Source organism: Nyctereutes procyonoides, unplaced genomic scaffold, assembly GCF_905146905.1.
Source record: "Nyctereutes procyonoides isolate TBG_1078 unplaced genomic scaffold, NYPRO_anot_genome, whole genome shotgun sequence".
Lineage (NCBI taxonomy): Eukaryota > Metazoa > Chordata > Mammalia > Carnivora > Canidae > Nyctereutes > Nyctereutes procyonoides.
This window is the reverse complement of record NW_026575020.1, coordinates 41252111-41276615: the sequence shown is the minus strand read 5'-3', so window position 1 is coordinate 41276615 and position 24505 is coordinate 41252111. Positions and strand designations below refer to the sequence as shown.

The 24505-nt window shown below is 39.4% G+C and overlaps 1 protein-coding gene across 7 annotated transcripts in view; it reads right to left on the bottom strand.

The window, feature by feature from the left end:
• Window positions 1–24505, bottom strand: part of DENND1A (DENN domain containing 1A) — a 506616-nt gene that overhangs the window by 223166 nt on the left and 258945 nt on the right. For all 7 annotated transcript variants that reach the window (XM_055337788.1, XM_055337761.1, XM_055337769.1 and 4 more), the window contains 2 exons: window positions 19563–19673; window positions 1869–1969 (listed from right to left, as the gene is read on the bottom strand). In XM_055337788.1, the coding sequence (XP_055193763.1) occupies window positions 1869–1969; window positions 19563–19673 (212 nt within the window). The remainder of the gene's footprint in view (window positions 1–1868; window positions 1970–19562; window positions 19674–24505) is intronic.

Sequence of the window (24505 nt, the reverse complement as noted above, 5' to 3'; positions counted from 1 at the left end):
TTTCAATCAAAATAATAGAAAAATAAAGTTGTACTATTTCGGAGACAGAGGCACTACTATGACTCTGTCAGGTCCTACCAACACCTGCACACAGAAGCCCACTGGAGCTCCTATCTGAAGCTCAGTATCAAGATACATAGGTGAGTCTCCTCCAGGGAGAACTCTTAAAAGGTTTCCTTTTTTTTTTAAAAAAGGTTTTCTCTTTAAAGTACATGTCTGGGGTGAGGTGTGCGGGGGTGGGTGGGGTCTCTTGATAGGGGGATCAAAGACATGTGCACAGGGAATGGACCTGTGTCAGTGTGTGTGTGTGTGTGTGTGTGTGTGAGAGGGGGGTAGGGGCCACATGTCCGTGTGTGGGGTAGGTGTCTATGAGAGTGTTCTACGTTGTGGCGGGGATGGCAGAGGGCTTCTATGAGCTAAGGGGACTGGGAATCACTGTGTGAGTCTGTCTTAGGGAACTTATGTCCCCTTTTCCTTCTATTCCTCTCACTATCCTCCTTCATCTTTGTCCTCTTTCCCCCTCTAACTCCCCTCTCTTCTTCTTGTCTGAGTTTCAGTGTCCTCCTCTCTTCAGCCCCCTAGCATTTCATTCAAACAACAAACACTACTGGAGAACAAACATGGTCCTCTCCTTTGAGACCTGTGGCAGTATGGAAAAAACAAACATAGTTGATTTAGAAGCTCGAAAGGAAGCAGCAAGTCTAAGCAAAGGAATGGGCCCTTAATTTCATAAGAAATGGGAGAAAGGTCCAGCTAAAAACAGCTACCTTGATAAGAAAGATACATAACTGAGAGAGAAATGAGCCAATTCACTTAGTGCTATGCACTGGAGAGTGCCATTGATTTGTACCTGATGGCCCGGAGCTCCACCTTGGTTGTACACATGGCTTCTTTGGATGAGAGTGAGCTCAACACATTCAAAATCGGAGTACTGCAGAACACAGTTAAGCTCTCAGACAATCTGGCCACTTCAGTGTACCTTTTCAGTGACATGACAGGATTGCAAAATGGGCTGGAAGAACCCAGCAAAAATTGTGACTAACCTGATGGTAAATGTCCTAAAATCATCTGTTCTTGAATGACAGGGCTGTGACCCTCTATAGATCCCTTTCTCCTGAAGCTCTTAATTTCTGGCAGGCAGTACCTTTTCCTCCATACTTCCATTGCTCCCTTATCAATGTCTGCTGACTTGAGCTGTCTGGAGACAATGTCTTTAATCACATTACGCTAGAGAAAGAATTATTCAGAAGGAAAACAGATCCAAATTCATTACACAGACAATCTTTATATATTATATATGGAACAATTTCATTTTGCAGATGAGGAAACAAAGTCTTAAGCCAAGTGACTTGCCCATGGTGGTAGAGCTGACTCTAAAGCCTGACTCCTTTCTTCCTGACACTAAAATACATTTCCCCGAACACTGAAACTCCTATCAAAAAACTGCAGAAGGTTTTGAAGTGTGGCTTATGCTCCCAAACCAAGCACAGCTGAAAATGAGTCCTACAGAATGTGCCAGGGTATGGATGAAACTTCAAGACCCTGGGGACCACAACTATTCTTCTCACCAGTCTCCGACTCATCTTGGGGGTGGGTGGGGGTAGAAATCACACCTCTACGTGGTACTTCAGTCTCTCCAAAGCTAGAAATACAAAAAGATCTACTGCCTTGAACTCTTAAGAATGCCACAGCATAGTCGAAAGCAGTTTAGAAACAAAAGGGCCATGCAATCACGTGGTCTAAAATTCACATCATTTTGAAGTTAGTATTTTTAGTTTAGTCACAATTGCATTACAGGTTATAGGCCTAACATCTTTGTCAGTTCCTGTAAGAGGAAGAACAGAGGACAGGGTGAGCAGCAGCCTTACCAGCAGTAGTCCAACAGGTGTGGGGGCAGGACAGGGATGTACACGTGCTGCCAGAACATGGGGTAGAGCATCGCGGCAGACCCGTGGATGCAAGCAGTCAACTGCAACAGAAGCAAATCACAGACCCAGAGCTAAAACACCAAATGAGAAGACGTTGTCATTGAAGTTGAAAACAATTAAATACGTACTTCGTGACATATTTAAAATTATAACTCAATCACTCGAATTCAAATTTAGTAAGAGCTTGCTTTTCAAAAGAAAATCTTCCTCCCCATCTTGATGATGAAGCTAATGCACAATGAAATTTTTAAAAGTTTTTAAAAATGGAAAAACAGATAAAAGAAAATAAAAGCCTTCGCCACCTGGAAATAACTTGACATTCTGAGGTATTACAAACAAAACACTTTTATGTTCTTTTCTAATAAAATTAGAATTACTGTAAATGCAGTATTCATTTGCCTTCTTTTACAGTTAATGTTTATTTGTTGGCATTTTCCCACATCCTTAAATATTCTTAGAAAACATATCTTTTAAGGATACTCAATGAATTTCCCACACTATATTTATTTTTTTTAATCTTTATTTATTTATGATAGTCACACAGAGAGAGAGAGAAAGAGAGAGAGAGAGAGAGAGAGAGAGAGAGAGAGGCAGAGACACAGGCAGAGGGAGAAGCAGGCTCCATGCACCGGGAGCCCGATGCGGGATTCGATCCCGGGTCTCCAGGATCGCGCCCTGGGCCAAAGGCAGGCGCCAAACCACTGCGCCACCCAGGGATCCCTCCCACGCTATATTTAACCACTTTCCCACTATTACTTTATATAATCAGATCATGTCAATTAATTTTTATACAAGGTTCCTAGATGTAAGATTCAGAAACAAAGGTTATAAATATTTTAAGGCACTTAATAACTATAGTTTAAATATAATAAAACTATTAATATAATAAAGGATGGAAGCTCTTTACACTCCCTCAGCCATGCACTAGAATGTCTTCTCCATATCTCACCTGTGCTAAGAACTATAGTCAAGTTAGAAGCTTTGAAAGTGTCTCTATCTGGATTTTATTTTTAATCCTCCGATCATGACTAACGCTTAACATCTTGTCATGTTTCTTGATTATATTTCTTGGGTAAATGGTCTATTCACTTTCTTAATCCAGTAACGAGTGTTAGGATTTTCAAAAGTGATTTACAAGCGAACAATGGATATACGAAGAATAGTAATCCTTGTAATGTTTCTGAAAATAACTTCCCCTTCTGTAGTTTCCTTTGAATTTTGGGGGAAAGAGAAGGTTTAAATAATTTCACAGACAAATCTTTTCCTTCATGATGGTTTCTACTGCTGTTATACTACAAAAGTCCTCAAATTCTTCCCCAGCATTTAACTCTTTAATCCATCTGGAATTAATTTAGGTTTAAGGATGGAGGTGAGAATTTATTTTTCCACATAGTTAATCAATTGCCCCAGCACTGTTTACTGACTAATCCTTCCTCTCCTTCTTTTGATATGCCCCTATTTCATATTCCTTCTTTCTCTTAAGAGCTAGACACATCACATTAGGATTTGATATAATTTAAAAATTAAGGACAAAGATATAATGGGAATAAAATTGCTACAAAATTCAATATAGTGAAAGAAGGAAAAAACCCAACACCTTTGGAGATATGGCTCTGAAGTGACAAAAGCCAACAACACATGTTTCTTTCTGCCTTTTTTCTTTAATGTTTTTTTGGTTTCTGGGAAGCCTGTTCCCAGGAGGACTTTGCTTCTTTTGGAAGCTGTTAACTGGCCTTTGCTGACAGAAGGACATTTACGTGGCCAAAGAGTGACGTGCCAAGGCCCAGTTAAAAGAATCCCAGAGGTTAGTGTAACATGAACAGCTTTAAATTGGATATTCTGCTGATGTTTCACAGTTGTGAGAGCTGTGTATTAAATCCAGGGCCGCTACTTTCTTCCCCCCCTCCTTTTCCCTCCAGACCCTGTTCTTTAAATCAGGTACATGTCATGAACAGGAGCTGATCCAGCAAGCTCTCAAGAGCTGTTCCCAGTGACTCTGCCAAGCCTTGTAGGTTTAATCCATTCCTTCTCAACCCATTTCAGTAGGATTCCATATAGAGACTGCCATATTTTACATGAGTAATATCTTTAGAGTTAGAAGAGATAAAAAAATCTTTGGTGTCAAATGAGTGGAAAATGAACAAACTTCACTCCAACTGCACCCTAAAGTCAGGCTGGAGGGTGACCCTGGCTTTGGACCCCAGCTCTTCCTGCCCATCCTTTAACTAGCTGCCAAAGTACTCACACTAACGTACAGGTCCAGTCATGTAACATCCTACTCAAAAGTCTTTGGGGGCATGTCTGGAGCAGGCGTGTCTTCCCCAGCTTCCAGTCTACCTGTAGAGTAGCATCTCCAGCCACAGTCTCTATTGGCTTCTCCAGGTTTATCCTTTGAATAAATCACTTCAAACTTAAGAGTAGCTATGTGCTCCTTTCCTGGATCTGTGCCCCTAGCAAACTCCTGCTTTGGGTCTCTGTGAAAGGACTACTTTCTTCACATGGCTCTTCTGGGCACACGTTCCTATTATTCATGGGGTTATACCGGTCTGCATGTTTGTCCTCTCAATGGAAAGTACAGAAAGACCCTGTCTCTCTTCCTCTCTACGTTCTTAGTGGCAGAGTAAGTGCGAGTTAATGCAATGATTCCTCCATAAACAGAAGACAATTCCAACTTAATATATATTCACAACATAAAGACTGTTAGTGGCCTGGCTTTTAACTATTGGGCCAACATTTTCATGAGTCTCACAGCATGTGGTATATGACTCAAATTCCAAAACAATAATGGCAAGCTTAGACACAAATACACCACTTTTGGGAAACCATGTCTGTGGACTCATTCATTCAATAATATGCCTATTCTATAACTCTACAACACATCAAATAAGTAAGTAAAAGCACTTTAAAATCTATAGGATGCCATACAAATATAAGATGTCCTCATTAGATGAGCTCATTTGTAATTCTCTTTCGAAAAGTCATTCAGTAGAATATTCCTGGTTGAGATTTCATTATTTCCCCTCTTTTTATCTTAAATTGGTTTGAGTCAAAATCCTATTTCAAGAAATAAAGTTGCAGAGATCATATCTCCAGATAATGTTCTTTTAGGTCTCCTTTCCCCCCCAAAAACCCTAAAAGCTAAATGCCAAGATTTGGGCAGCCCTGGTGGCTCAGCGGTTTAGTGCTGCCTTCAGCCCAGGGCCTGATCCTGGAGACCAGGGATCGAGTCCCATGTCAGGCTCCCTACATGGCGCCTGATTCTCCCTTTGCCTGTGTCTCTGCCCACCCCCCAACCCCCCACCCCCGTGTGTGTGTGTGTGTGTGTGTGTGTCTCATGAATAAATAAAATCTTTAAAAAAAAAATAAATGCCAAGATTTTAAAATTACCTATCCCTCATAAAAAAATCGAACTTTAAAGGTGCTTGATCATGATTCTCATTGGGGGTTTTCTAAAGGCCAAATCTCTGTAATTGAAGTAAAATGCATTTACCCATTTGGTTAAGAAAACAAACAAACAAAATAGAGAACTGTTTGGCTTTTTTGCAAAATGCAAAGTGGCAAAACAATGTACATCATTACTTAGGAATAGTGGTGAGTCAACCATAAAAAAAGTGTTATGATTTATCTGTGCTTAATAAGAAATAATATTATATCCCACAAATTATCATTAGCCACTTATTTTAAAAACAACTCTAAGGCCAACTCCACTTGTAAAAATAAGGCTCCTAAAGGCCTAGGCTCACTGCTTATAGAATACAAAATTTTAAAGTAATGAAAGTATACAATTTGGATTATAGTCAACAAAGGGGTATTGTGAATATATAATTGAAGTACAAGTTGAAGAAAATGATCCTATCAAAATCTCACTCAGTGGGAGCATAGAACGATAGTATGTGTAAAATTTGCCCAAAGTCATTAGTCACAATGAATATTCATCAGAAGCCAATTATCAATCCCATTTAATGACACCCCAAAAGATTTTGCCCTGAAGCAGCTGAATAGTCTAAGACTCCAGACAAAACTAGACAAATTATACAGCCAACAGCCAGTCTAGCCAGGACACAGATTGTAAAGTAAACCACTGGTGGGTTTCTAGACGCACTTGGAGCAAATTCTGTCCTGAATTAAAGGTGCACAAGGTCAGTTCTATCTTGGAGCTTTCTGTATGGCTCCATTAGTTTCCTTTGAGGCAAAGGGAGAGAAAGAAAGAAGACAGCGGGAATAGGATAGAGAGAGTGCTCAATGATAGAACTGGAAAAAAAAAAATCACAAAGACATTGTGTGTATGTGTGTGTATTTTTTCCTAGTTTAAGGTATTTCTCAGATATAATGCCCAGATAGCCACAGTCTTAGATTCCAATTCCTTGGTTGATTCCTAATGGTAGCTCTGCAGTTTAACAAGAAACAAAGACTCTCCCCCAAACAAACAAAAGGAATCCTCACAGTATATGCACCAGACATCATTTGAGGGGTTTAGGATAATGCAAAGTATTGTTTTAAAAGTGTGCATGTTTATATATATATATATACACACTCATCACCACATTTCACAGATACAGAAACAGTCTCAAAGGTGAAATAACTTGCCTAAAGCCACACAGTTTGTAAGTGACAGAACTGGGACTCACATCCAGGTCTGTTGGACTATAATGGCCACTGTGTTTCCAAAATGCATAAACTAACTAAAAAAATTTTTGACTGCATACCCTGTGCCTATATACTGTGCTGAGGAATCTGAACTAGGTGAGACACTGTTCCTATCAGCATGGTCAAATTACATAGAAATGCATTTGTCTTGCTCTTAGAGGACAAAATATCCAGGGTAAAATACCAGTGAATAGAAAATAATCATTCTTAAAACAAACACAGATCTGATAATTTCCTGGGGGTTACTTACACTTAATTGGGTATTGTATTGTCCTTAATCCAATGGAAATTCGAGACAATGGCATAATGATTGTTGGTCAAAGAGAAAGGCTTACAACCAATCTGGCACACCTATCTCAAAGTATGGCTTTCTGTCATGTTTCCTTTCATATACTTGCATGGAGCTTCCATGAACTCTTTTTGATCTGAGCAAGCTGTTTCCTCTCCTGGGTCTCAATTTCACCAATAGGGAAAACAAGAAGTTGGACTCCATAATCTCCATGCCCTCTTCCAGCTTTGACAATTTCTGATCTACCTTAATTGTAATCCTTTGACATGAAGAATGTGCCACCTCTGCTCCAGCTCACCTTCTTCAGTTATACTAAGTAAAACAGGGTTTCAAAGCTACTCTTATTTTTTCTTGCCTAAAGTTATAGGGGCCCACCTGGAATTCCTATGCTACCTTGGAACTATCACCTTTCAGCCACAGCAGCCCTAACAGCTGACTGTGGGGGGCACAGCCTACCCTTGGGCTTGGCCCCTAACACTCTGGATATTTCAGAGGAAAATGATCTTAGGAGACTAAACTGAAGATGTGAGATCCTCAAGGACTACATTTGATTTCTCCTCCCTATATCTCACTATGCTTGACACAGAGCAGGTGCTGGGCAAATATTGGGGAACGTAAGAATGCCTCCAGCTTAATATCATGAAGAATGGTAGGCAAGATTAGCAGACATTTAACAAATTGTAATTGCTTAAGAGATCACATTTAGAAGCTGCACATTTCTAAAATGTATTGGGATTCCAAGTTCTAACGGTAGACAGAGAAAAAAAAATCAGATGGTCACAGTCATTCTTCACATCCTAGAACTCAGGATGCCGAAAGATCAAACTGACACCTGCTTCATTACAGGTTTAGTTAGATGCACAATTTTGATTTCCCCTCTGAAGCCAAACACCAGGAAACTGATAAAAACAAAGAGTACGGAAAGAATACTAAATTACTAACCTCTAAGATAGGTCATTTATAAGTCCACTCATTTTAACCACAAATCATCCTAAGTAGAACAGTTGCAGAAAACATTATGTGTCTTGTAGAAGTTGTTAGCTTTCTCAGTTTGAGAACTAGACTCTTTTACTTAATTATAAACCACCTTTATAGTCACCAGGAATGAACAGTGCCATGATTCAAACAGTGCTGCTGATTCTGTTTGTTTTTTATTTTAACTTATTCTCAAACAGAAAACCCATTATGAGATCAACAAAAAGTTCTTTTTTGCAGGACTATGAAAGTTAATCTACTCAACCCTTCCAAGGGTATGAGAAAAATCTTTCATTTTAAGTGGTTCGGCTATGATCAGATTGTGTTTACTATATTCAGTGAGGGAAGAGTTGGCTTTTAAGAAACTATCAGAGATGCTTTAATAGAAAGACAATTTATAAAGCCTCAGACCTTCAAAGACCTTCAGCTGGTCTAGACAGATGCCAGACATGTGCGTGGAAAGAAGGAAAAGTGCAAAGAATGTCCTGTTTTTCTTAGAAGCCAAAATGTAATTCATTAATTCTTTCTTTCTTTCTTTCTTTCTTTCTTTCTTTCTTTCTTTCTTTCTTTCTTTCTTTCTTTCTTTCTTTCTCTTTCTCTTTCTTTCTCTTTCTCTCTTTCTTTCCAGGGGATGGAGGCAATCTTTCTTCCAGTAGTTTCTCTTTTAGTTGGATGGAATGCATCCTATCTCTTGCTTCTCCACCGTCCTCTGGGGAAAGGGAAGGGGAAAAAAAAATCCACACCACCACGGAGTTGAGCAGGGTGCCTTCCTCTAAGAGCGAGATCATCTAGTCAATAGGAAGCTTTCTCAGGAGATTAACTGCTAATCGCCTCTTTCCATTTTTCTGTTTTTTTAAAAATGATTTTATTTATTTATTTTTTCATGACAGACACACAGAGAGAGGCAGAGACACAGGAAGAGGGAGGAGAAGCAGGCTCCATGCAGACAGCCCGACGAGGGACTGGATCCTGGGACTCTGGGATCACGCCCTGAGCCAAAAGCAGACATTTAACCACTGCGCCACCCAGGCTTCCCTCTCTTTCCACTTTTCAAAAGTAACCTACTAGGTAAAGTAATTAGGGTAAGTTATCAGCCAGGGCAACAAGCTTTCATGTCAAGATCTGATACTACAAAACAGCAAGCAACTAAAACTGCCAGAGAAAAGCTTTAGCTTCCAAAGCAGAGGCAGAAACGATGGTATGGCAACACTATAATGTAAATAATCCCACAACACCAAGAGTGAGGAAAGTGAAGCCTTTTCTTTAAGATGAAAGAGAAAAAGGGAGAGTTACATCGGGATTGATCATTCATTTTAATATAGGGACAGCAAGGCACTGTCACTCCTCTGTTCTGTGCCTCTGACAGACATTACTAACTGTGGAGTCAGCACAAGGTCTGAGGATTCCTCCAAACATGCAACCATTGTCAATGGATCCAAGTTGGCACTCGAAGTCTATCAGCCACCTCAAGTTTCTTGTAAGTGAATATTAAATAGTTCTTTGAAAATATTTCTAAGATCATAATTTATGCTTAATTTACACTGCTGCTTTAATAAAGAGTCACATTTTTATTTTTTTAAGATTTTATTCATTTATTCATGAGAGACACACACACAGAGAGAGAGAGAGAGAGAGAGAGGAGAGAGAGAGAGAGAGAGAAGGAGAGAAGAGAGAAGGAGAAGGAGACACAGGCAGAGGGAGAAGCAGGCTCCATGCAGGGAGCTTGATGCGGGACTTGATCCTTGGTCTCCAGGATCATGCCCTGGGCCGAAGGCAGGTGTTAAACCACTGAGCCACCCAGAGATCCCAAGAATCACATTTTTATAAAAGAAAGATAGCATAGGGGTGCCTGGGTGGTACAGTTGTTTAAGCGTCTGATTCTTGGCCTTGGCTCAGGTCATGATGTTTTGAGATTGAGCCCCATGTTGGGCTCTGAGCTCAGCACAGAGTCTGCTTAAGACTCTCTCTTCTGACTCTCTCCCCTGCATACACGCTCTCTTAAAAAAAAAAAAAAGAGCATAACTGAACATGGAATCATGAGCACTTACCTATCAGGTCTCTGTACATGAAGAAACAGAAACCCTCAGGTAGTAGGAGTCATTAGATTTGGAGACAAACAGCCCCTGTAGTATTTTTTCAGGCAAATCCAATCTTAGAAAGGACTAGAAAACGCAGAAAGACTGAAGCTATAATATATCTAGCACCATGATCACTTCACTTACCCTGCATTTACTACTGAAAGCACTGTTCTAAGTGCTTCTATATGTTTACTCATTTAATCTTTGTAACAGCCCTGTAAGATAGGTAATATTATTGTCCCCATTCTACAGATGAGGAAACCAAGGTGTACACATATAAGGACCTGGTGCAAGGACACAGAGCTAGTGGCAGAGGTAGGAGATGAATCTAGGCAATCTAGCTCTGGAGTCTGTGCTCTTAGTTCACAGGAAACTGCCTCTGTGCTAGGATCTGTATTAATCCAACGATCACTGAGAATCCACTATGTGTACAAGCCATACCCTCAAGCAATTTAAAGAGAGAGATCAAAATGCAAACAATCAACTTCAACATAAAGGCATTATGAAAGAGGTGGTATAATAGAGGTTCAGGTGTGTTAGCATATAAAGAAGGAATCATTAACTCTGCCTGGGCCAAGAATCAGGCTTACTTCCCAAGAGAGACAGAGACAGAGAGACTGAGGCATCAGAGTGGAGTCTGGAAGGATGAAGACAGGAAGTTGCTAGTCCTCCTTCCTGGGGGCCTGGTCAGGTGGTAACACCAGGTCAAGTAAACATAGCAACTTCATAGGCCACTTAACTTCTATGCACTCATGACTGTGGAGACTTGAACAAGAACTGACAATTTAGTCAATGACTAAGTGACTAATGAGAAGTGAGTGGATGTGGAAAACCTTTTATGAGTTGCCATGACTATTCTTTGTTGCTTGGATTCATTCACCATCTACTATCACCAGTTATACTAATTAAATCTTCACAACACTTTAAGGATCTCTATAGCCTCTTTGCTTCTGAAAATCAAAATAGGATTTGCTGTCCTTTAGAGTCAACTAACCTCTGCTGACTAAGCAGTATGTGCCCAGTACTGGACAATGTGCTTTCAACATCTACAACTACTGAATTCTTTCAACAACCCTAAGGTGGGTATTAATGTTATCCCCATTTTTATACAAGAGGACAAGTGGCCCAAGGCCATATGGATAGGGTGGATTAAGTACACAGGTAGGAATTGAACAAAAGCATCCTGACTTAAAAGTCTGGTACTCTCTCATCCAGCCCTGCTGTCCTTTTTTTAGGAAAAGATCACCAGCATGGTTGGCTGAATCACCCAGCTAGCACTACAGATAGCAAAAAAGAAAAAAAAACTGAGTTTTCATAAGATATGTACCAACCTAACAGAAGAGCCTAATCTCATATCACACTATGGCTCACCAAAGTGACCACACTTTTAGCCTACATATATCACAAGAAATAATGACTCCTTATTCTTGCTGACTTAGTATCTAGTAGGTGCTCAAAATTCTTTAATAAAATCCACGACATCTGCCAAAATGGGTGCCATTTAGGGCTTTTCAAGCATATTAAAATAGCAGTGACTTGAATATTATCCATTAGTGGTTTTTGGTAGAGGTTTGATTCATAAGAGTCACATAAAAAATAAGCTATAATCAGTCCTATAACTTAAAGAATATACTATTTCACAGACTGACCACACCACTAAAATAATAAATAAGATCCTTGGCCATGTTCTCAATGCAGTGGCTAAAAAAGAACTATCACCTCCAAATTACAATGCTAGACTGCATCCGCAACCAACATTACTGACAGCTTGGATAGATTATACTTAGCTCTGTCCTATCCTCGACTAGTTAATGCCAAAATCAAAGAAAGCTCTCCTAAAGAGAAACATGGAAACAAAGAATTTTATAGGGCTAACCTGTACTCTTGTCTTCTAAACAAACTTAATCAGCCACCATTATGTAGTCTCAAAATGAAAATTAGTCTAATGATGCAAAATAACAGTAATCAAAGAATAAGTATTGTTTTTGTCTTAGAGAACTGGTCTATTCACTGTTTCCGAATCCGGCGGTGTATCATTTTAGGAAGCTTTAAAAAATAGACTTTTTGTGGTTTCATGCTAGACCTTTTGAACCAGCGTGTCTAGAGATGGTGCCCTAAAACCTGGATTTTTATCAAGTTCCCTGGGTCATTCTAACACAAGTAACCCATAGATCAGCATTTGGGGATCACTAGTAATCTGAATGCTGTGTTTAGTCCAAAGGAGGTGCTTAATGCTTACCGAAGCAATGGGAGCAGAAACAGAAGAGGAAGAGTAAGAACTAGTCATGGATACTTTGGCTGGTTGAAATCACAGCAATTTTTAAAGTATTACAAATTAAACTGTTGATGCTCTCTATATTACAGAGCCTCTGTAACACCTTAGGGTTCTTCATTCTAGTTACAGTTCAACCAGAATAAGAGAAAACCAACTCACACATAATTAAATGAAGAACATAGTTCAAAAGTAGTTAATTATATTTACATTCCCAAACCAGGGAAAAACCACATAAACACAACCTACCAGCCTTTTCTCCTACTTCCTGAGAATCGAAGTTCCTTTAGTTTCTTTCTAAGTTTTTAATATTCTCTGAGCTACAATAAAATTTTATGTGATGAAGATTAGAGAGGCTATGCTATTTGAAAGTTTGGCTGCAGAGTCTGTATTTCACGCCCCTTCAGTACATTTTGTTAAGGATTTCCCTCTTCACCAAGAGGATTAGTTTTCTTCTCACTTCTTTGAATTCTCTTCTTAGATTGTTAGCGTGAACTAGGTTAATCTCTCTTTTCTAACATATAAAAGATGAACAAACAAAATGTTCGATTTATTTTATTTTTTAAACAGAACACTAAATTTAGTCTTAGAATTCTCTGTTTGGTAAGTTTCCAGTTACAAGGTCTTGGCTTCCCTTGAGCACAGTGTGAAACAAAATAATGCAGTTTGTTCCTATGGCTGGAACATGCAGAGTGGAGTGTGCAGGCAAAGAGGCCCTGGCTCTGGTCCAGTACTTCCAACCTTCTTAAACTGCCGCTCTCATCTCTGCTTCAAGAGCCACAGATGAGCAAATGGGATTAGTTATTTCTAGTCCAGAAGAGCTAGGAAAGCATGACACACATCATTCAGGTACCCATCCCATTATACAGGCTGGTAGTCATGAACAGGTGGGGTTCATCAGGAAAGAAGTGAAAATGAAGACAAGTCTGAAAATCTACAGAGTACACAAACTAGCCCTTCTTGGGTGACAAGATCAGGTGGTGCTAAGATAATGGAGGCTGTTAGTGGGAGTGGGTGGGACATGACTGGGGCAAGGTTGGGAGGGCCCCCATCTCCATCCCTTCATACCTACACAGAATATCACCCACATTCTCTGGGACTGATTCTTAGGAAGAAACTGACAGGGAGAAGATACTAGATGGGTTTTTTTTTTCTTCCCTAAATGGGGTACTATGAGAAAAGTCACAGTTTTTTTCATAGTTATGGGTACTACATAAACAATTAGATGTGGAGACTCAATTAATTAATTAGGTAGTGATCTTGCCACTAAACTGTGCTTCCTTCCTCCAAACAGGTTTTATTTTTTTTTAATAAATTAATTTTTATTGGTGTTCGATTTACCAACATACAGAATAACACCCAGTGCTCATCCTGTCAAGTGTCTCCTTCAGTGCCCGTCACCCACTCCCCCCCACCCCCCGCCCTCCTCCCCTTCCACCACCCCTAGTTCATTTCCCAGAGTTAGGAGTCTTTATGTTCTGTGTCCCTTTCTGATATTTCCCACACATTTCTTCTCCCTTCCCTTATATTCCCTTTCACTATTATTCATATTCCCCAAATGAATGAGACCATATAATGTTTGTCCTTCTCCGATTGACTTACTTCACTCAGCATAATACCCTCCAGTTCCATCCACGTTGAAGCAAACATGTTTTAAAAAGTATCCGCTGAATAAAACAAATATACATTCCTTTGGAAAATAAACATACCTTTGTCACCATTTACTGGATATTCTCCATGTACAAAGATTCTTATGCTACTCCTAAATCATAGAAGGAGCAATTAGGGCCAAGATGCCCAGGAGCTGGAGAATACTGCAGTACATGAGCCCTGAAGCCACAATGAGTTGGGGGAAGATATGTCCTAAGGACCCACCAAGAATGAGCCCATGGCAAGGGAATGGCAGGGGTGGGGCCTATAGAGGAGCCAATCTAACAAGCCACAGAGTGGGCTGAATCTGAGCAGTGCTCATGGAAATGGGCCTTTGCCTAATACAGTGAGTGTGTCAGTTAGAAATTCACATATTGGCCTTCTGTTTCCCTCGTGCTGAGTGGTATGCCAGGCATACAGCAAGTACTTACAAAATCCAAATTGAAGGGCTTTAAATGTGCATCCAAAGGCAATGGGTTTTAATGTCATCTTAGACAAGGCACTTCAACTTTTCCAGTGCTAAATATTCTCATCCACAAAAGGAGAATAAAACCAGCTAGCTTTTAGGGTTGCTGTGAGCACTAATGAACACATACATATATGATTAGCACAATGCCTGGCACATAGTAGGCAGTTTGAAAAAGTTAACAGAATTTTCACAGGGTGTTAGGGAGAACTGGGGACTTCCATATGAAATATGGGCTATGAATCTAAACAAGGGCATTCCACATACTGAGTCCATGGATGCAAGGCAACACACCTCTTTGGCAAATCTTACAATTATTTACAAGCTACATAACAAGTTCCTCTACTTACTATACAATCAGGACTGATTTTTTACCCATACCAGTGTGTTACCCAGCTCCATCAGCCATCTTATCCTCCAGACTTGGCTCAGACTATCTTTCTGGCTCTCTCTGAGAATTCTCAAATTTTCTTACTGGGATGGATATTCTTAACAATGTGCCTCTGGCTCCTCTGACAGTTCCCACACAAAGGTTCTGACGATAGTTTTAGGTGACACCAATAAACATAACCTGATCCTCAAGGCAAGGACTTTGAAGAAGCTATGATTCATCTGTATGTGTAATGTATGTTTATCCCCTTCCTGAAGCCACACTGCAGCATAATGACCCATTTGCATGTTTGTCTCTCCCATCTAGAACATGACTTTGTCAACTACTGCATCTCTCAGAGTAGATGAGCCATTCTGTAAAATGGGGATAATATTGATCTTGTAGGACTGCTGCTGGAAATAAATTATATCATCTGCATAAAGGTCTTATTTTAGAACTACCTGCTATCCATAAAAGCTACTAAGAAGCAACACGAGTTAAACTCAGATGTAAAAATCTGGAAGAAAAATGGGGCTTTTGTGCTAGAAGAGAGCACAGTGAAGTATTTACATTAGAGAACAAGATTTAGTTAAGCCTTCCCTATTTATCATTTATAAAGGAAAAATAATCAATATACATTAACTGAGCAAAGAGAACAAAAAGTCACATTTTTCTTATAAAGAATATCATATTATTGACCGAGAAAGCCTGAAATGAATATTACCTCACTCTGAACTATATTATATATTCCTCGGTTTGTCTCTATTGACACAGTCATCTTTATAGAAAATGGCACTCCAGAGTGTTTGACAGCTTTATTCTTTCAGATGCTTGATGGTCCTGAGGAGCATCAAGCCTACACCTTATCAAAGAAAATTGAGAAAAATGGGGTTTGCCAAAGTATTTGAGCATCTTTCCACATATTTATTAGCTATTTGTGTTTCTTCTGTCAAATGCCTATTTGTGCTTTTCGCCAATGTTTCTATTGATAGTTCTGTCTTCTGCTTTTTAACTATAGTAGTTCTTTACATAGTTCAGATATTAATCCTGTCAGTGTTACATATGGCAAATAATCTCAACTCCAAATTGTGACATGCCTTTTCATTCTCTTGAATGGTACTTTTAAAATGAACAAATATTTTCAATTTAAATCTTTTCCTGTATTCAATGTATATTTCAGATTAGTTGATTAAATCCTTCCCTACTCTGAGATCACAGAGATTATTTTGTCTTCTGAAAGTCTCAAAATTTTGCCTTTCACATTTAAGTTCTTAATCCATTTGAAATTCAGTGATGTAAGATAGAAATTGTCTCCCTTCTTTTCCCCATGTAGATACTCAATTATTGAAAAATCCATTCATCCCCCCAGATTTTACAATACCACATCTGTTGTATATAAAGAGCCCCACAGTCAGCCTATTTTTGCAATGTCTACCCTGTTCCATCAAGACCATTTGTGTATTCCTGTGCCATTACTAGCATCTTAATTACTACAGCTCTATAAAAAGTTTTGATTCTGGTAAAGCAAGCTTACATGACCTATTCTTTTCCTTCAAGTATGTCTTGGCTCTTCCTTGGACGTTTCTGCATTAATTTTAGAATCAGTTTGCCAAGTACTGTGTAAAATACTAATGGGATTTTGAATGGAATTGTATGCAATCTATATATAGACATTTTTTAAGTAAAAGGACATCTTCAGTATATTCAGTCTTCCTGTTCATGAACATAGTCATGCTTTTTGTGAATCTACTAGTAACCATATGAATTTTCTCTTTTATTTATTTATGTATAAATATTTATTTATTTATTTTAGGGGGAGAGAGAGATAGACAGCAGGGGAGGGGCAGAAGGAGAGGGAGAGAATCTCAAGCACTTCTTGCTGAGCATGGAGCTCAGCAGGGTTCAATTTCATGACTCTGAAATAACCACCCAAATCGAATCAGATGTTCAACTAACCAAGCCATCCAGGTGCCCCATGAATTTCCCTTTTATTTTTTTTTATTTTTTTGAATTTCCCTTTTAATATGTTAATATGGTAAGTTATATTAATAGATTTTTCTAGTATTGTCAATCATTTCTGGAATAAATTCAAATTAGTTATTATGAATTATATTTTTTATACATTTGCTACTATTTTGTTTAAAACTTTTACAGTTGTTTATGAGCGAGATTGGCTGATATATTTTTTTTCTTATAAACGTCTCATGTGGCCAAATGTCAAGGTTACACAATCATCACAAGAAAAGGTGAAGTGGGGGCACCTGGGTGGCTCAATGGTTGAGCATCTGCCTTCGGCTCAGGGCGTGATCCCAGGGTCCTGGGATCCAGTCCCACATTGGTCTTCCTGCAGGGAGCCTGCTTCTCCCTCTGCCTGTGCCTTGGCCTCTCTCTGTGTGTCTCTCATGAATGAGTAAATAAAATATCTTAAAAAAAAAAAAGGGAAGAAGAAAAGGTGAAGTGCATTCCCTTTTCTTTCTAGACTCTCAAGAAGTTTGTCTAAGGTTGAAATGATCTGTTCCTTGAGGTGTTTGATAAAACATAGCTGTAAAGCCATCTAAGCTGAATGTTTTGGGAGAAAATATATTTTATGTACTGATTTAATTTCTATAAATTAAATGACCTATTCGACTGTTCTCATTTTGATTCAATTTTAGTAAATTATATTTTACTGTCCATTTCATCCTGGTTTTTAAATATTGGCATAACACTGGTAATAGTATTTTTTTTTTACTGTTTTTAAAAATCTCCACTGCAAAAAAAAAAAAAAAAAAAGACAGAAAGAAAAGAAAATCTCTGCTGCATCTACTCTTTGTGCTTGTTGATCTTTAGTTCACTAAAGATTAGTGTGTTTAATTGACCATATTTTAAAAAAAAAATTACACAGAAGGTATATTCTTCCTTATCTATAAGAAGGAGGTAACAACAGAACCTACTACACACTGATAGAGTGAGGATTAAATGAGTTAATAGATGCAAAGTGCTTAGCATAGTGCCTGGCACATATTAAAGAGCTCAAAAAAAATACCATGATTATATTATAGGGAATTCAAATTACACTAATATGATATCCTTTTTTTTTTTTGTTCTACTGAAGTTTAATTCTCCATTGTAATAGTAAGTATAGACTAGGCTCTTTCAACTGTACTTTTATTCTTTTTAAGTTTTATTTATTTCAGTAATCTCTACACCCAATGTGGGGCTCAAACTCACAATCCCAAGAGCTGGAGTCACATGCTCCTCTGACTGAGCCAGCCAGGTGCCCCTCAACTGTACTTTTATTCTAACTGGCCTCATAAAGCTGCGGCAATAAATCTGGATGGCAATCCTCTTACTCTCAAACTGTGTTTAAGCCCTGATATTATGAACAGTACTTCTAGTTTAAAATAAAATGCAAAACAAAGCAAGAAGCCTACTCTGGGATGTTTGCCCCTCCAGGGCAGACCCATGCTTTTATCACCTACTATGTGCTATGAGTCTGGCACAATAAAAAAAATTGTGAGTTCTTGACAAGCTAACAATACCAAAGAATTAATAAAATAATGAAAACTAACAACCTCACAAAGTTTTTATTATTAGGCACCTTGTATTCATGGGTAAACACACAATTGATTTTATCCACAGACCCTTCATTAGGCAAATTCTCACACTATAAGAAGGTTTTTCTATCCTCTTTAACAGAGTTACCTGATAGGCATTCCATTCTTAGTTAATTTCTGTATGCAAGCTTAACCTCAAAAGAAACATAATGCTATTTATGGATATTGAACTTCAGTTAATAATATACATACACTAATATTTAGGAGGATGTATAATGATGTCTGTGATTTACTTTAAAATGCATCAAAAAATACAATGGATTGATGGATAGCACATGGGATGAGCAGATGAATAAATATGTGCCAAAGCAAGCATAGTCAAGTGTTCATTGCAGAATCTAGACCAGATTATATGGGTGTTTACTGTCTATGTTTGAGAATTTCTGTAATAGAATATAAGGAAAGAGGCAAACTCCTCTACTTGGCAAGTTAAAAAAAAACTAAAATAAAAAGAACATGAAAAATATTTATATTATATATGTAGCAAAAGTTATTACAATATAAAAGACCCCATTCCAATTTATTAAAAAACAAACAAAAAAAAACCAAGAGTCTTATAAGATAAATGGGAAAAGACATTAACAAAATATAAATGGGAAATAAACCCATGGAAAATATGCAGTAACTTCTAACCAAAGAAAAATAAAATAAACCTGCAATACCATTTTATGCCTATTTTATTAGCAAAATTAAAACACATATGCATGAATACACACACAATTCTGGCAAGGCTGCAGTAAAAATGGAAACTCACATATAGCTGGCAGCATTCACTATCAACAAGCATAGTGTGTTTGGGGAGCAATCTGAGTCCGTAAGTCATAGTGTTCATCAAGTCATTTGACCTGATGGTCCTACTCATTAGACTACAAACTGCATCCACCAAAAGTGGCCAAAAGGTGTTCACTGCAGTTTTATCTACTAAAGAATTAAACTCTGAACAACCTAAGTGGCCATCAAGAGAAGAAAGGTTTAGTAAAGATTTCAGATCAGTACAACAGAATAGGATACAGACATGTAAAAAATGACAATGATGGAAACTTATGTGAAAATATGTAAAGTGTTCATAACAAAACCAAATGGAAGACTATTTACAATTGATTTTGAAGCTCTAAGAATGAAAGAAACGTGAAGTGGCACTGTAAAGAAACACGAATAATTAATGAAAGTGACATGTCGAGGAGACTGTGGCTGATGTTTTTTTTTTTCTAAAATTGTCTTTCATCTTTCTGATCCATCTTTCAATTAAAATAAAATAATTAAAAAGCCTATCTCAAGACTGTCTACTCACAGTGCTGAGTTTGCTGCAGACGATGAGAATCCGGCGTTCGTACAGCATGCTGGCATACAGATGTAACATGTTGTTTACATCCACGGCCACAAAATATTCTGTGAGATTTCTCTAGGAGAAACAAGAAGAGGAGATCAGTGGCTTATTTTGTTTGTTCTTATTATAAGCAGCATCTAAAAAAATACGAGAAACAGAAAATTATCGGAAAGCATACTCTGCTCTGCCCCATCCTATGCTTTCCACCTGGGAGATCAAATCCCACTCTTGTGTAATATCCTGAAATGCAAAGTTGGGAGAAACCTTAAAGATGAAGCACTCCTGTGCAGTGATTACAGTTTACATGAGGTCACAGGGAGCACTGCATTGCTTTGCCTATGAGTTCCAAAAGGTGAGCAGGACAGGAAGCCTACAATCTTACAAATGAGGAAACCAAGCCTCAGAGAGGGATGCCAAAATCAAAAAGTCTCATAAGCAATAAAGACAGGACTGCAGCTCAGACCTTCTGACCCTGGATCCTAGAACTTTCCCAATGTGCTGTACCATACATCTAGGCAAGACAAAGTACCCAAGGACCAAAACGCTTTTGGCATAGAGCCCATTTCTGTCCAACAGATCCCACCCGGAAAGCTGGGCATGCTCTTCTCTTGTCATCACTGCCGTTGACCCCCTCCTCCACCATTTACGTTCTCTAAAAGGACTCGGCTGGAATTAGAGCAATTTCGAAGATTTACAATCTCCAGGTATTTCACTCAAGAGGAGCAAAAAATGACTGCAGACAAGCAGCAGGAAGTGATGACAAAGCAGTGTTTTAACTAGCTTTTGTCTGTAGCTGGGGCTTCATTTCTTTAATTACTACTACAGATTGGTACTCTTCAGATTTCAGAAAAAATATAATGTGTTTCATTTCTGCAACCCTTTCTCTACCCACCTGACTTTAATAATACACATGAATATGTTAATATCTTCAATGTTACAGGTTTTCAATGCTGTACAATATAATCTTCTGAAAAAGAAGGGGTTCAGGGAGGCAAGGAACACTACTTGCCAGGGGTTGCAGTTTATAATGATGAAAGAGCTATAATTCATAAATTCAAGTAAACCAGGTGGATTTTACTGCAAAATAGCATAAAGTGCTTTTCAACAATATTACGGGTTGGGAATAAGAATAGGCACTTATAATTTATTGTTGTTTGACTGGAATACCAGGTTAACCATCAACCTTTATAAATAGTGAGTGAATTAATAGCTCCATATACTGACTACCTACCTGCCAAGTACCAGGTACCATATCAGGTACTTCGTATAGGTAATCTTATGCAGTTCTCACAGAACTCCAAGGAGGTATTCCCCTAGCCCCCACCCTTCCCCCTCCAACCCGTATACAGATAAAGTAAGCCTGGGAGAGATTCAGTAACTGGTGGAGTCAGAATTTGGACTCAGATCCAACTCCAGAGCCCATATACTTTGCCTTACATTACATTGTTCCACTTAAATATTTTTAAAGATGTGCAAGACACAAAAGCTTTACATATATTATGTCACTTAATCTCGAAACCACTGCTTGAACAGGTATTATCATCTCTACAATACAGATAGGAAAACAGAGGTGACAGAGAAAATGAATAGGATCAAGGTTATCCACTATGTGGATGTTCAGTCTTGGGTGAGTTTGTCTCTAAACCTGGGCTCTTTGTTTATGTCAGTATGAATAGCAGGTAAAAGTTGTATTCAGGAAAGAAAGCACAGCATAGGAACAAAGCAGGATCAAAGTACACCTATTGAAAGAGAAAAAGGATCGCTGTGAAGAATTGCTATCCCATTTTTTGAGTAATCATCATGTGCTAAACAATAGGTTCTTTACCTGTGTTCTCTCCAATCTTCTCAACAACCCTGAAAAAGGCATTATCATCTCCACTTTATAGATGAAGAAACTGAGGCCCAGGAAGGGCAAGTTGTCTCCAAATGTCACCCAGCTAGAAATCTAAGGCAGAGCCCTGTTTCAAAACCAGGTCTCCTGAATCTGAAACCTTTGCTCTAACCACCACACAAACTTGCCCCCCTGACAGACTTGAAAAACAAAACCAAACGAATAAGCAATACAGTCTGAAATAGTCAACAAGTGCAAGTGCAAGTCTCCTGCCCGGTGGACTGAGGAGTGCTGAGCTAATGGTGTCAGGGTGGGGTTCGTTCTGAAGACCGTGACATGGCAGAGCTATTCTCGCAAACAAAAATACAAGGCCCTCAGCTGAGCATTTCAGTAAAAATGCTTAACTGCTGATGAATTACATAAATTTTTCTTTTAGGAGAGGATGGAAGTAAAAAGAAAATAGAAATGAGAAGCTTAAGGAAGGCCAGAAAGCCCATTAGCACTTTTGACAGATCCAAAGATAACTCTGAAGCCACCAAAACGTGGCCTCAAGAGTCTGCCAAGAAGCTTCACGCTGGGTAGAAATATGTTACACAGCTTGCCGTCCAAATAAGGAGACACAGCGTCAGAGACAAATCCTGCACCTTATTTTGGTGGGAGAAAAAAAAAATCAAAAGGATACTTTTGTGGATGGGAAAGGAAACATTTCTGAAATCAAAACACCACTTGGTTGAGGCATAACCCCCAGGCCCAATCAGGTTCTGAGGGATTCAGGTGCTTGTTCCAAAAGTCTATACAGGTATGTTAAAAATATGTAACATTTAGCCAAATTCTCTCTAAACTGTCATGTACTTTTTTTGGTATTTCTCATCCCATCTGTGCTGATTACCAAGATATTTGTGTCTAAACAGAAGCTGTCTTTCTTATCTGCTTCCTCCCCTGCCTCTTTCCTTCTGGGATGCCACCCGTCTAGGGGGGTGGGAGTGGGTGAGTGGCGACAGCCCTGGGGACTTCACTCAGCCGTGGGAGCACCTGTGGGGCAGAGCAGACCTTGGGAGCAGCTGTAGGGAGAATTTACAGTTTCCAGCAAGCTTCATCTCTGAAGAAAACCCCTAGGAGAGAGGAGTCTCCCCTCCTGTACCTTAAGCACCTAGTGGCTTAAGCCACACCAACCCTCAGTTTCTCAAACCTGCCACACCTTTTCATATCCTCAAGCCTCTAGTTTTTTTCTTTAAATTTTTAAAAAAAAAATTTTAAAGATTTTATTTATTTATTCATGAGAGACACAGAAAGAGAGGCAGAGACACAGGCAGAGGGAGGAGAAGCAGGCCCCATGCAAGGAGCCTGATGTGGGATTCAATCCTGGGAATCTGTGATCACGCCCCGAACCAAGTCAGATGCTCAACCGCTGAGCCACCCAGGCATCCCCATCAAGCCTCTACTTCTGTTGTTTCCTCCTCCTAGAACGCCTCTTTCTTCCTTGAGGATATCCACTTACTTTTCAAGACCCAGCTGAAATGTCACCTCCTCCTAGAAGGCTTCCTCAATTCCACATTTGTCAATCTCCTACACTTTGTGCTGGCATAGTGATTTGTCTCTATCTTATAACCACTTGGTGACAAGTATGTTTTTGTCACTAGGCTGAGGTCCTTTGGGAACAATGACATATCCCATCATCTAACAGTTTTATAAAATAATGAATCAATAAGTAAAGAAAGCAATGACTGAAGACCTCAGCTCCTGAGCTGGAGTTTGAGCAGTGTAGTGTAAGAGAAATCCACCAGGCTGAAAGACAGACAACATGGTTTATTAGGAAGAACATAGCATTTGATGTCAGAAAACCTGGCTCTAGTTTGGATGAAGTGATCAATTACTTAGTAATGGTGAAGGGCTCAAGGGAAAGAATTGACACTGGCACCTCACAATGTCAGGTAAAATAGCTGGGGGCTTGGGGGTTGCTGTTTAAGGTATTTATGGCTACATTTATTAAAAGCGTAAAGGAAGGGCATCCTGGATGCTCAGTTGGTTGGGTATCCGAGTTCTGATTTCGGCTCACATCATGATTTCGGGATCGTGGGATCAAGCCCTGTGTTGGGCTCCGTGCTGGGCACGTAGCCTGCTTGGGATTTTCTCTCTATTCTCTCTTTCTGCTCCCCTCCCCCTCCCCCACCTTCCGTGCATATGCTCTCTCTCTCTCTAAAAAACTAAAAGTGTGAAGATATAGGTGGTTTGTTCACCAGATCATGGGGAAGGGGGTTCATACAGAAGCAGGTATTCAATTCACAGCCAGGTCAATCATGTCTTATAGATAAGAGTGCAGGGAATGAGGAATAAGGTGAACAGAGGGCTTCCATGGCAAGTTGTCCTATGTCAAGATTGCAGCTAGAACATACTGTGAGCTTTTATTTCTAAAGGACACAAGGCATACCACTCTCCTAGCACTTTGCTTTAGTCTCCTGTAATTTCTGTCTCTGTAATCAGCCAATCAATGCTTATTTAACTCCTACTATGTGTTTAGTAGCCTCCTTGGAGCTGGGCCTGTAAAGATTAACTGCAGATGATCCCCATTTTCCAGGAGTTCAGCCTGGGGATGGGAATGGCATCAGTATGGTGTGCAAAGTACTGTGGTTAAAGCTACATACATTCCAGGGCTGCCTGAAAAGGGCAGATTCAACCTTGCTGGATGGATACTGGGACAAGGCTGGGGAAGGTTTGACAGAAGAGAAGATAGCTGGTGTGGGCCTCCCAAAAGGGGTTCACTCAATGGACAGGGGGCGAAGTGTGTTCCATGCAAAGACAGAAGCAGGGAGGAGAGAGGAGCTCCAGCAAGTCAGTACAGTGAAGAAGAGGATGCAAGGCAGGGAGGGATATGCTAGGGCAGGGGAGCTGGGTTCAGATCCTGTGGGACCTTAGCCTTTCCCTGCAGGTAAGAGGGAGCTGCTGAAGGATCATGATACAATCACTATGTGTTCCAGAAAGATCTTCCTAGAGGTCCTATGGAGGATGCACAGGAGCGGTCAAGCAGGAGGCAGGGCGATCACTTAACAGGCTACTGCCATATTCTGGGAAAGAATGA